This window comes from Silurus aristotelis (genome assembly GCF_946808225.1).
Source record: "Silurus aristotelis genome assembly, chromosome: 19".
Classification (NCBI taxonomy): Eukaryota; Metazoa; Chordata; class Actinopteri; order Siluriformes; family Siluridae; genus Silurus; species Silurus aristotelis.
In genome coordinates, this window is record NC_139592.1 from 8,944,555 (window position 1) to 8,957,834 (window position 13,280).

A 13,280-nucleotide genomic window follows, 5' to 3' on the forward strand; every position below is an offset into this window, starting at 1 on the left:
ATGCACTTTCACAGTCAACACTAATTCAGAATTAATGAAAGCGGCCCATATTTTTATTATTACTAAAGAATCCTTTAGAAACGTATGCAGAGGATTTGGGTTTTTATGTACATCACTAAAGCCTTTTTTTCTAGTTACACTATGATGTATTATTCTAACCTTGCTGTTATCTCTAAATTGAGAAGGTGGATGAGTTAAATTGGTGGCATGGGAACAGTAGGCAATTAGATAATTGAACTGACCTAAGCAAAGGCCAAAAGTACTTTAATTTAATTAAACTCTAAAAGACATGCAAATGTCAAATAAAAATTTAAAAAAATCCTTTCGGCTGGCGATTTTCCTGCTGACATAAATGTTAACTTTCAAGAGAAGCAAACAAAAACAATAAAATTATTATATTGTTCTTTTTTTTTATTTTAATCTAGGATGCACTTAAATAAAATTATTCAATTGCATGTAGCATCACTTGAATCATAATGAGCAGGTGCTTCAAAGGTTTGATGCTTCAACATGGAAACCAGAAGCATTTACTGATCATTATTCCAAAATGGACAGAAATGAAAACATTTCCAAGCAAGTGCAATGTTTGACTTCTGTGTTGTTGTATTACAAAAAAATATCAGTGGACACGAAGATCATGTCATAAAATAGCGTTTTATAAGGTCTTGAGCGCCACAGCATATCATTCTCAAATCTACATTATCCAACAACATTATAAACAATATGATTAAATGATGTCCGACTTCGTATTCAGGCACACGTTTTTTTTTTTTTGTTTTTTTGTTTTTTGCCGACTCTCAAATAAGCAACAAAAACACAGATGAAATTCTGGACTGGTCCCATGCTACTGCTCCTGCAACAAAACAAAAACAAAACGGTCAGTTGTTAAAATAAATCCTATAATCCTGCCTTCTTCAAAACAGATGGATATTAAACTAACTGAAACAGCAGATCTTATCCAAACCTGCTTCTGTCTTGTGCTCTCAAATGGAAGCAAAATTACAGTCCTCGTTGTTGATTCCAAAAATACCAGCCGCTTGGCCAGCACAACGTGACTCATTCTATTGATTCTATTCTTCCAGACAGCTCATTTAAACGATTTCAAATCATGAGAGTTTTGAGAGATTTGTTCGATTCACTGCTCAGAGTGATGCCCAGGAATATTGAATCGGTTACAATAGCAAATGAACGTCATCACTGCAACAGGGTCTACACTTACCATTTCATTCTATTATGCATAATTGAACATTCATTTCAATCCAATCTGTCAATACTGTAAAAAATAATGTGGATCATGCACATTTGAGTCAATGTTTCAGGTTAAGTTCAAACATCTGTGATGGGTAAAAATGTGGCCATAGCATTGCTGATGGAGCCCTATGGACTTCAGAAAATTCTCCTGAAATTGTCACACAAAGTCCCTAATGTTTGTACAGTAGCTCAGTTACATTATAAAAAAGGGGCACACAGGTTTAAGATTATGGATCATGCACATAACTACTGTTTAAACCATAGCGAACAAAATTATTATTATTTTTTTTATATAAAAGACCTCAGAACTACATACCAGAGTTTGACATCTGTAGCTACATCAGACACGGACTCAACTAAACTGGGCAGTATGAGTTAAGATTCCAAAGTGAAGACTCTTTATGCCTCCATCCTTAAGGCAAACTCATTATTATAAACACTGAGACAGTTTCATTATTGTTTGATTTGCCTGGTGGAAAAAAGGTAAAAAATAAATAAATAAATAGAAAATAAAATCTATTTAGAAAGATAGATGTAAAAATCGAGGCAATTCACACACTATACTACTGCATCATTTTAAAGTCTGAAGTCTAAAATTTGGGCGAAAGCTGAATAAATAAATTGGAAATTTCATCCCTTTTTGGTTCACATCAATTTGGATTGTGTCACAGAAAAAAATTTTTGTAGTGGTGGGAATATGGGTGTTGCTGATTTGCGCTACATTTTCATTACTCCTGTGAGCTGGTTTTAAATAAGTGAAAAACTAAAGCTTTTTTAATGCGCAAAAGGTCAAGTAAAATGATAACAGACTCACAAAGCACAAGTCAGACAGTTCATACAGCACACAAGTTGAGATATAACCACAATAAACACCAATACACCACATGCACATGCCACCTAGAGTGAAAAAACTGAACACTACTGCAAGCTAAATGGCTGACAGGTCCTGACTGGTTGGATTTTGAAGCCTATATAAATACATTTTATGTCAATTTACCAAAGAAAGAAAAAAAAAGCCAACATGCTAAAGGTTTCACAGTAACTGGGTTTAGTCTTATGAACACTTTCTGCTTGAGTACTGATTCATTTGATACACTCGAAGTCACTTCAATTTTGCCTCTATGGAGAAAATGTCCATTACTGTCCTACAATCATCTTCTTTTAGCTTCTCCTATTAGGGATCGCCACAGCGGATCATCCGTTTTCATACCCTCCTGTCCTCTACATCGGCCTCTTTCAAACCAACTACCTGCATGTCCTCCCTCACCACAACAATAAATCTCCTCCTTGGTCTTCCTCTCTCCTGGTGGCTCCATCCTCAGCATTCTCCTACTTATATACCCCATGTCCCTCCTCTGCACATGTCCAAATCATCTCAATCTCGCCTCCCTCACCTTGTCTCCAAAACGTCCTACATGCCCTGTCCCTATAATAAACTTCTTTCTAATTCTGTCTCTTCTCCCAGTGAGAATCTCAACATCTTCAGCTCTGCTACCTCCAGCTCCACCCCCCGTCTTTTAGTCAATGCCACTGTCTCTAAACCATTCAACATCGCAGGTCTCACCACAGTCCTATTAACTTTCCCTTTCACTCTTGCAGATACCCTTCTATCACAAATCACTTCAGCCACTCCTCTCCACCCACTCCACCCGGCCTGCACTCTTTTTTTCACTTCTCTAACACACTCTCCATTACTTTGCACTGTTGATCCCAGGTACCTGAACTCCTCCACCTTCTCCACCTTCTCCACCTCTTCTCCCTGCAACCGCATCACTCCACTGCCCTCCCTCTCATTCACACACATGTACTCTGTCTTACTCCTACTGACTTTTATTACTCTTCTCTCCAGCACATACCTCCACCTCTCCAGGCTCTTCTCAACCTGCTCCCTACTCTCACCACAAATCACAATCAACCACAAACATCATAGACCAGGGAGACTCCTGTCTGAACTCGTCCGTCAACCTGTCCATCACCACTGCAAACAGAAAAGGGCTCAGAGCCAAACCTTGATCCTACAATGATGTACTGATAACAGAAGTTAAAACTGGCCCTCTCATTATACTCTGCCTTTTATATAGCACATTCCTTTCCAATTGCAAATTAGCATGAATGGAACAGTAAAATTTACTGTCAATCCTTCATGCATACTTTTTTTTAGTAGGCATACTTGTATACTAAATTAAACCAAATAAAACATGAACTTTTGATGTTTCATCATTTTAGACGTTTTATAATATATGTAGAGCTGTAGCTATTGATTATTTTATTAATTGAGTGTTCTACTGATTCTATTATTCCATCAATTAATCATGTAATCAGATAAAATCAGATAAGTGCTTTTTCTTTATTAAATAGCAATACTAAATATACATTATATACAAATACTAATATATAAATAATACAACTCATAAATAAAAATATTAAAATTGATTTCTCAAAAAAAAAAAAAAAAGGAAACCTGTACAGTGTTTCTATGTTTTAGAATTAAATGACCCCAAAACTATTTCTGGTGTTTTCTTTGGCCTGAATCAATGGAAGCCTGTTTCCAGCACATTGCAACTTTATTTCTCGCAATTCCGACTTAATTTCTCGTGAACATCCGACAGTTCTGTTGCATCCACAGGTAACCATGCTGTCCGCCTGGAGTTTAAAGCTGTTGGTGTATAAACGAGGCCACATCTGCCTCATCTGTCTTGTTCCTTCTCCTCCAGCTGACTGTTAGACAGAATTCTCTCCAGGGAACAGAGACTTGGTTTCAGACCATGTGATTTTATTGATTGTTGCCTATTTCATATACAATGTGTAAAGCTTTCTGGCACTACAGACGGGTGATGCTGCCCAATTAAATAAAAATGTTTAAAAAACGTAGTCACAAAACTGTGAGAAATAAAGTAAGAATTGGCAGATATAGAGTCGGAATTGGGCATAATTTTAATAAAAAAAAAATTTAACATGGCAGAAATGGATTTCCAAATGAATCTTCTTCTCGCCCATCGCTCCTCCACCTCTTCTCTCTGCACCACTCCACTGCCCTCCCTCTCGTTCACACACATGTACTCTGTCTTTCTCCTACTGACTTTCATTCCCCTTCTCTCCAACACATACCTCTACCTCTCCAGACTCTTTTCAACCTCTCATCACTTTCCTCCAGCAGTATACTGACCTTAGTAGTACTGTGCAGGAGATATGGAGACCTCAAGTCATTCTGGCAGTTGGTATAAGCCATGCCCAGGCCGGCTCCTGTACCAAATGCGATTGGAAATGTCCTACCTGTAATCACAGATTAAATGCTGTTACACTGATCATCATCACTGCAACTTGGACCTGGACTTCTTTCCTTTTTTGCACAATTGCACAAATGGCACTTTAACACTGGACTGGCAAACACCAATGACACTTTAATTCAGCACATGAACACTTTAGTCACTTTTATCTCACTGAGACTTTAAATCTGGACTATACATTATACATACGGTATGGATATGACAGACCTATGGACAGTGTATATGTATGTATATAACTTACTTTTATCATTTATAATTTTATATACACACACACACACACACACACACACACACACACACACACACACACAGGTATTTAATATTCTATTTCTATTTACATGTTGATCAGTCATAAAAAGCATCTCACTACATGTCGTACTCTGTATGAATGTGACAAATAAAATTAGATTTAAATTAATGTAGGTTCAGTATGTCCTGGCAACACTCACGTTTGAAGAAGACCACAGAGAAAACGATGCCTAAACCAAGACCAGCACCTACAGGGGGAAAACAATGGGTTACATACAGTACGAACAGACACTATAATAATAATAATAATAATAATAATAATAATAATAATAATAATAATAATAATAACCATATAACTGACTGATACTAATGTTTCGGAAGTCAATTTTTTTTATGCACCTTAAGGACTGAAACTTAATGTCGTTATACCCTGTGCAATGACAAAAAATTCCAGATTATCATTAAAATCAGTATCATCTTGTTGAACCCAATATCAGAACCTAAAGTGCACAAGAGGAACTATGTATTAAATACATTCAACTAAATGTAACCTTGAAATAACCTGTAATCTAAAGCACTTTTCCATTCACTACATCATCGCTTCCTAACGCACATGAATGGACTTCAACTGCAGTGAAGCTAAACCAGCTCAGCTAAACAGCTAGCATAACCCTGCCTCAATGTAACTCGTATTCAGAGCTCTATGCTACTTCATAATGACTACAGGACACTCTTACCAACTTTCACAGCGCAGTCTGCAAGGCAGCGGTCCCATTTCTGCCCCAGTTCTTTCTCAGACATGCTGAATTCGATAATATTTGCAGCTGGGGGTCAAAATGACGTTTAAATCCAAAGGCTAAGCTGTCATTTTTTCCACGAGTGCGAGTTTAGATATACAGCACATCACTACTGCCCCCTGCTGTATAGGCGCTTTTACAAGATGGATGGATGGATGGATGGATGGATGGATGGATGGATGGATGGATGGATGGATGGATAGATAGATAGATAGATAGATAGATAGATAGATAGATAGATAGATAGATAGATAGATAGATAGATAGATAGATAGATAGATAGATAGATAGATAGATAGATAGATAGATTTGTCAAACTTGCCAAAGGTGTTTTTCACTAGTTGAATATTTAGGATCTAGGTGCAGTGCCAGTGGCTATCACATGATAACACTCTAGCCAACTCACTGCTTACAGAGCTTAGACATATGCTTCAGGTCAAGGTTCTGTGGTATATAGTTTACTCCATTTAGAAGCAGTGCAGATGGAATTGCATGATGTTGAAGTATGGAATAGTAGACATGTCTGTTAAGTATTCCTTTCACCTGGAATAAGTTTACAACCTTCCCAGCTCTGAAACAAATCTCAAACCGTTATACTTCCACTTCCATGCTAGCTCATTGGTTAAGGCTCTGGGTTACTGACTGGAAGATCAGGGGTTCGAGTCCTGGTATTTCCAAGCTGCCACCCTTAGGGGGCCTTTGGGCAAGGCCCTTATCCCTCTGTGCTTCAGGGGCACTGCAACATGGCTGACCCTGCACTCTAACCCCAACTCCTAGCATCATTGGGAAATGCAAAGAAAGAATTTCACTGTGCTGCATGGTACACATGAGCAGTATAAAGCATGTTTTTTTTGCTTTTTCTATTCTTTTCCTAACATTTTCTTTGTATTACATAAGTTCTTCTGTTAGAGCCACATGCTAAATTTGGACACTTCTTTTGATTTTGCCTTTTACCTAGATTGTTGTATACAAACAAACGAAACATGCACGTGTTTTTGACAGGCACTGTATATACAGGTATACATTTCCCAGTCTATTTTAATAGTATACCTTCTCCTTATTTGTTTAGGATGCTTACCTTTGTTGTATATTTTTTTTTTTCAAGTCAAGTTTATTTCTATAGCGCTTTTCACAATGGACATTGTCTAAAAGCACCTTTACAGAATTTAAAAGTTAAGGTGAACAATGTGTGTTTATCCCTGATGAGCAGCCATGGAGACTGTAGCAAAAAAAATCTCCCTTAGATGTTATGAGGAAGAAACCTTGAGAGGAAACAGACTCAAAAGAGGAACCTCATCCTCATTTGGGTGACATCAAGGATGTGTGATTATAGTCTTTAAAACATTGCAAAACACTTGAGAGTGAGAACTAACATGAGCAGTGGAATGTAAGATTATGAGTAATGTCCTTTCTACAGTTTATACAGTCATTTGAGGTTATGGAACCAGGAGCTATTGAGCAACTCATAAATAGCTCAACATTTGAGATCATCATAAATCCAACACCAGCTTCTCCATACCAGAGCTTTTAAACACTTAGAGGTCCAATGTCCAAACTCGACATAAAGTGAAATCCAAATTCCAACTTCACGATGCCGCCGGATGGATAGGGAAAGAGAAGCAGTGGAGAGGAATTACCGTAGCATATTAGCGTATAATATTAACAAGCACAAGTTGCTAATGCGTATTTGATCAGATGTAGTTGAGCATAAAGTTATGATATGTGATGTGTGTTATGTGTAGGACTCAGAAAAGTTTTTAATCTGCACTTAAACTGGGAGAGTGTGTCTGAGCTCCGAACACTGTCAGGAAGACTATTCCAAAGTTTAGGAGTTAAATTTGAGAATTCTCTACCAACTTTAGTGGACTTTGCTATTATAGAAACTACTAGAAGGCCAGAGTTTTGGGATCTCAAGGATCGTGATGATTGTAGCGTGTTAGAAGCGTGTAGGCTAGATAAATACATGGGAGCCAAACAATTTAGGGCTTTTTAAGTAGCAGTAGTTTGTAGTCGATTAGAAACTTAACTGGTAGTCAGTGTAGGGATGATAAGACCTTGTAAGAACTCTGGCGGCTGCGTTCTGGACTAACTGTAGCTTGTTTATTAGTGAAGTAGGACATCCTCCTAGTAATGCATTACAATAGTCCAGTCTGGAGGTCATAAAAGCATCAATGAGCTTTTCTGCATCAGATATAGACATGATTCTTAGTTTAGCAATATTTCTCAAGTGGAAGAAGCCTGTTTTTGTAATTATGGTTGATATGATTTTCAAAAGACAAGTTACTGTTGAAATAGTATTCACAGTAAATACTTCTAAACGCAGGTTTTTGGGCCAATGAGCAAAATCTCTGTCTTATTAGAAATTATTAATAGAAAGTTATGCGTCATTCAACCTTTTAATTCTCTAACACTCTCAGTTAACCGAGCCAATATATATAGCTTGGTATCATCAGCATAACAGTGGAAGTTTATCCTATGCCTTCTTATAATGTTTTCCAAGGGAAGCATGTATATTGTGAAAAGCAGGGGTCCTAGAACTGAACCTTGTGGCACCCCAAAGTTTACTTGCATTAACCTGGATAGTTCTCCATTTAAGTCTTCAAAATGGTAATGATCAGACAGGTAGGATTTAAACCAGCTTAATGCCTGTCCCTAAATGCTGATGTAATTCTGTAAGTGATCCAGGACAAAGTCATGGTCTATAGTGTCGAATGAAGCACTAAGATCAAGTAAAACTAACAGAGAGATGTAGCCTTGGTCGGAAGCTAAAAATAGGTCATTTGTGATTTCTGTGCAGTTTCTGTGCTATGATGAGGCCTAAAACCTGACTGAAACTCTTCAAAGATATTGCTTAGTATGAATACTTATCGTCATACTTGTTTTTTAATATGCATAATTGTTTCACATACATGTTTTTAATGTGCTTTAATTATTTTAAGTAAAATAAAATCTTGTGAATTAACACATAAATGTATCAAAGCTGCTCCCAGTAAACCAGTCACCATAATACACACTGTTATAACTGTTTAACTGTGTAACAGTTACTGCTTTTACTGTGTAATAATACTACCTGTGTGCAATATTACCTGCAATACATGCAATACTACCTGCAATACGTACTTTTCCCTTATTTGGATTTATACATTGTGTTGTGTATATACTTGTATACTATAGTATGTATATTCGTCTATTCTTTTATATATTTGCATTTATTTTTTATTTTTTTCTTGCTGCTGTAACAAAGAAAATTTCCCACTGTGGGACGAATAAAGGTATATCTTATCTTATCTTATTTCTTATTATCTTACTACTAGCAACTTTTATCCATTTCCTGCAAACACCTATGTTTTGGCTAATGTTTTATAATTAGATTATTTTTATTAATAGAATATTTTTTATATACTCAGAGTATGATTTCATTTGACAAAGCTGTTGCAGTAATGAGCACTTAAATGTTCATTTACCAGTCCAACAGATATGCATGTTACAGCTATAGAGTCAACAGCAACTCAATATAAAAAGGTAAGAACAGTTGAAAAAAATGCTACTGGAAGACATCTAACTTCGTGAGGTTTTTTTCTACTGCTGGAAGAATGTCATGCTTAATGTGGCACCCTGCACAGTGATAAAAAATTATGTGTGTAGACTATCTTTCAATGATTAGTAAGTTATGACTTGGATTTACTTCTGATATTTCTTTTGGGTTTTTTTATAAAAAAGAAAAACAGACAATTCAATCCACCAACCAAACAGTACAAAGACATGCACAGAACTAGAAGAGTATAATTTTTTTGACCTTGGAAAAATTAAGCTCTTTAGTTCATACTCATAAATAAACTAGTGTCTGTACAATGAGCACCATTTATTACCTTAAGTCAATCTTATGGATTATTAAAACATTGAGAGAGAGAGAGAGAGAGAGAGAGAGAGAGAGAGAGAGAGAGAGAGAGAGAGAGAGAGAGAGAGAGAGAGAGAGTGCTTGTTGAAGCAAACATTGATACAAAACTGTGTTCAGGAGTAGGGGAGGTTAATTGATTTAATAAAAGCTACTGCTGGCCATTCAGACACAAGGCTACATAACTTTAAAAAAAAAAAAAAAAAAAAAAAAAAAAAAAAAAGGATAAAAAAAAATATAAAAAATAAAAGTAATAAAGGCAAGTGGTGCATTGCATAAGTATTTAACCAGAATCTTTTAACAAACAACAAAAAAAAAAAAAAAAAAAAAAAAAAAAAAATATATATATATATATATATATATATATATATATATATATATATATATATATTCAGATAAATATACAAGGATATGCTGAACACAAATGTATAAACTGAACAAAGCAATCTCAAAGCATATTCAATCCTCTGGTATGCCAAGTGGGTGCCTCAGTGAGCTTTTTAAATACTGTTTCAAGTTGTGGCTAGTTCTCTGCCATCCAAGGTCACTCATCTCACTAATGCCTGTGTCTCATTACAGGATTGTATAATTCTCTCTTTTCCTTTTCCTAAAAATGAATAACATACAGTGTGGGTGGAATAATGAATGCATAGTTATTTGTGATATTTTCATTAAAATGCCAACAGAGTGTCAAGGGTGCACTATAAAATAATAGAATTCAATAAAAAAAAAAAATATATGAACTATTTAATTTTTTAATTACCAGGACCACTTTTATTTCCATGTCAACCCACTATAATGTGCAGGGGGTTCAAATACTTTTGCAAGGAGGTTAAAAGGCCTACATAAACAGGCTGCATGAGTGTATAAATTTGTTAATAGATGTTTCTTCTGTTTAAAAACAGGCAAACTGAGGCTGTAAGGCTTTCCTGAGAGGAGCAAAAAAACAACATTCCCCTCTATTACTTTATTCAGTGAGTAAGAGGAGGCCAGTTTATGCAGAAACCAGCCAGCAAACACCAAAAAGCCACAATACACATATACACCAACAGGACCTGAGAGGATTCAACGATTCAAGAGATCATTGCACTGAACTGTAGCAATACAGCAGATCAGAATTTCCTGTCTTCAGATGTCATCACTCTTTTCAGTAATTTTGGGCTTAGGCTCAGTGTCTGGATGGCTTGTGTCTTCTCGCTGTGGTTTCAATATATTCTTACTGATGGCCAAGAGGTCATGCAGCTCCTTGTTCTCAATCTGTAGAAAATAAAGCAAGTTTCATAAGAACATACAACAGCTGTTTGAAAAAACAAATCCAATTCTGCATCACAAGTGGTACTTTTATTTGAAGGACCCGAAACCAGTGGGACATTGAACATCATGAATTTGTTCAAATTCAATGATGCCAAACCTCCTAAATCTGCATTTCTTTAAATGGGACTTCTATGAAAATTTTAATCAGAAGAGAGACAAACTGCAAGTTATGTGCACATGCTGATAATGACACAGTGACAATGAAATTGGCTTAAAACAAACTTACAACTGCCTTTGTAACTCTACATCTCTGCAGATTAGTGAATATACAAACCAGGAAAGTGTTGTGTAATTGTATAGCTCCTGTTCATAACACCCCCTGACTTCAGGAACTGTGAAAATGTGCCATACATGAATTTTATAAAGCTACATAGAGGAATCAAACATGGTTCAATATGTTACCTCCAGCTGAGCCAGCCTCTCTTTCACAGAGCAGTAGTGCTGGTCATCTACCTGTACAGCTCTGCGCATCACCTGACCCATCTCGCAGATTCGCCCCAGTTGGCTCTGCACCTCCTAGGCAAAAACCACAAGAAAGCATTCATTGAGTATTTGTAGTAATGTTTAAGTCTTATTATAACTATCTAGCCAACAAACTTGTGCAACAGCAAAAAGACAAACAAGATCATTTATTATTGCACCTAAAACATAAAAAACTGTTGCAACTACAAACCAAAAGCAGCAGATAAGAATGATCAGTGTGACACAAATGTATACACAGGCTACTATTTATATACAAAATATATGTTACAATAATCTCAGTATAAGAAATCTATATGAATAATAAGTAGTTGAAAATATTGCAGCTTTGATTAAATATGAAATAAAAAAATGTTCTTTGTACCAAATGCAAACTTTTTGAACAGGAGACATGACAGGTCTACTATTTGGATCAATAAATGTACCTTGGCATGATCCTCATGAAGGTTGAGCACAGGCTTGGTATCCAGCTCTTTCTTTTCCATCATCAGCTGGAGCATTTGTTTCCGATATCGGCCCATGATTAACTCCAGCGCGTACTGGTGCTCTTCTAAAGAAAGCCAAAGCTCTGTGGGTGACAAGGATACAAAAAACTAAGCACATCTTCAAAACAATGGCCTAGACATATGAAAAGCATGTTATCAGTAATGTATAAGAGGTATCAGGGGAATAGGAATCATGCCTTTGTTCTCTTGCTGAAGTTCTTTGATTTGGGTGTTCTCCTGAGTCAGGAGAATGTGTGGTTTGGATTTGGACAGCTCCTGATATCCTGGACTTGTTTCCATGTACTGGAAAAGAAAAGTAAAGGCTATTAGATGCCAGGTGGTGTTCGAGTCCAGACAGGAAGGATCAAAATCTAAAGATGAATATTAAATACAATTTCACTAGGAAGTCTACCCAGTCTAAAATGACCTGGGAATCTTTATAAGCTATTATATAAGCATAAAATTGTAATCATTGTGACTAGGTAAGAAAAACCCACTAACCTCAGCTCAAGTTTATTTGTGACAAAAGCTGAACGATCACTTATCTCTGGAGCTCTGAATGTAACACCGCTGTGATTACACCGTCATACACTTTGTGATTAACCATCCTCCTGATTGTGTCTAAAATTCAGGCTTACCTTGTCAGGAAGCGCATTTCCGACTTCTTTCATGCAGTGTATTCTCTGGTTAAGAGTACTAGACTGCTCGATAAGACTCTCGGCTGCAGTGTCGTGCTCTTTTAATCGCTCCAGCAAAGTCCGAGCATCAGACAACACTTTTTCCATCGTGCAAGACATTACTCTTTTTTATGTATTACGGAATTATAGCGAAATTATGACCGTAATTTGGGTATCGTCTCTGGAATTCGTAGTTCGATAGTTGTAAACACTGGTATTAACTTGCTAGTGACTAGCTAGCTAGCATGTGACAAATAAGCAATGAATGGTTTAGAGGTGCAGCTTCATTAGCTACATGTTTCATTCCTGCTGTCTTAGACTGAAAAAAAAAAAAAAAATATATATATATATATATATATATATATATATATATATATATATATATATATATATATATATATATATATTCTGAGATAAGCAACTATCAATATAATAGCAAACAAAATAAAAAATACAAGCAAACTTTAATCTTTCAGGGTTCTGGTTAGAACGGCGCACTTCTCTGACGTGTTTTCCGGTTTTTCTGTCTACGCGGTTTTTGAGCTTCCTTTCTAATAAATAAATAAATAAAGTTAAAGTATTAATATATGATTTTTTTTACGTTTTGGTGTTAGTTACCACATTATTGTTTTGTATCCTATTATTAGCATTTTACTTACTTTCAAAGAAAATACAAAAGAACACTATTTATATATATATTTTTTAATTAAGGTCTTGATACATGCTAATCATGTTTGTTTTGCCTATAACAAAATCTAATTTTTCAAAAATAGTTTTTTAAGATAGAAGGGATTAGACTCTCTAAAATAAATAGGAATAAACAAATGTATGACACAAAGTGGTTA

General features: G+C 35.9%; 2 protein-coding genes across 2 annotated transcripts; both read right to left on the bottom strand.

Annotated features, from left to right (window-relative positions):
• Positions 1-635: 635 nt before the first annotated feature.
• On the bottom strand, positions 636-5,682 carry micos10 (mitochondrial contact site and cristae organizing system subunit 10). The gene is made up of 4 exons (XM_083569958.1): positions 5,525-5,682; positions 4,988-5,035; positions 4,418-4,524; positions 636-853 (listed from the first exon to the last, which is right to left on the bottom strand). The coding sequence occupies exons 1-4, from the start codon at positions 5,586-5,588 to the stop codon at positions 845-847; spliced, it is 228 nt and encodes a 75-aa protein (XP_083426084.1). The 5' UTR covers positions 5,589-5,682; the 3' UTR covers positions 636-844.
• Positions 5,683-9,986: 4,304 nt separating this feature from the next.
• Positions 9,987-12,761, bottom strand: sike1 (suppressor of IKBKE 1). Its single transcript, XM_083569947.1, has 5 exons — positions 12,397-12,761; positions 11,956-12,061; positions 11,699-11,841; positions 11,196-11,309; positions 9,987-10,736 (listed from the first exon to the last, which is right to left on the bottom strand). Exons 1-5 carry the CDS (start codon positions 12,553-12,555, stop codon positions 10,608-10,610), a joined length of 651 nt encoding a protein of 216 aa, XP_083426073.1. The 5' UTR covers positions 12,556-12,761; the 3' UTR covers positions 9,987-10,607.
• Between the last annotated feature and the right edge of the window lie 519 nt (positions 12,762-13,280).

What these genes read in the sequence shown, in the direction of transcription:
- micos10 (XM_083569958.1), bottom strand. Translation starts at nt 5,588, where the DNA reads ATGTCTGAGAAAGAACTGGGGCAGAAATGGGACCGCTGCCTTGCAGAC. An exon ending in AGACTGCGCTGTGAAAGTTG is followed by an intron (nt 5,036 to 5,524) that starts GTAAGAGTGTCC and finishes TTCCCCCTGTAG; the next exon opens with GTGCTGGTCTTGGTTTAGGC. An exon ending in CTCTGTGGTCTTCTTCAAAC is followed by an intron (nt 4,525 to 4,987) that starts GTGAGTGTTGCC and finishes CTGTGATTACAG; the next exon opens with GTAGGACATTTCCAATCGCA.
- sike1 (XM_083569947.1), bottom strand. Translation starts at nt 12,555, where the DNA reads ATGTCTTGCACGATGGAAAAAGTGTTGTCTGATGCTCGGACTTTGCTG. An exon ending in GAAATGCGCTTCCTGACAAG is followed by an intron (nt 12,062 to 12,396) that starts GTAAGCCTGAAT and finishes TTTCTTTTCCAG; the next exon opens with TACATGGAAACAAGTCCAGG. An exon ending in TTCATGAGGATCATGCCAAG is followed by an intron (nt 11,310 to 11,698) that starts GTACATTTATTG and finishes GTTTTTGCCTAG; the next exon opens with GAGGTGCAGAGCCAACTGGG.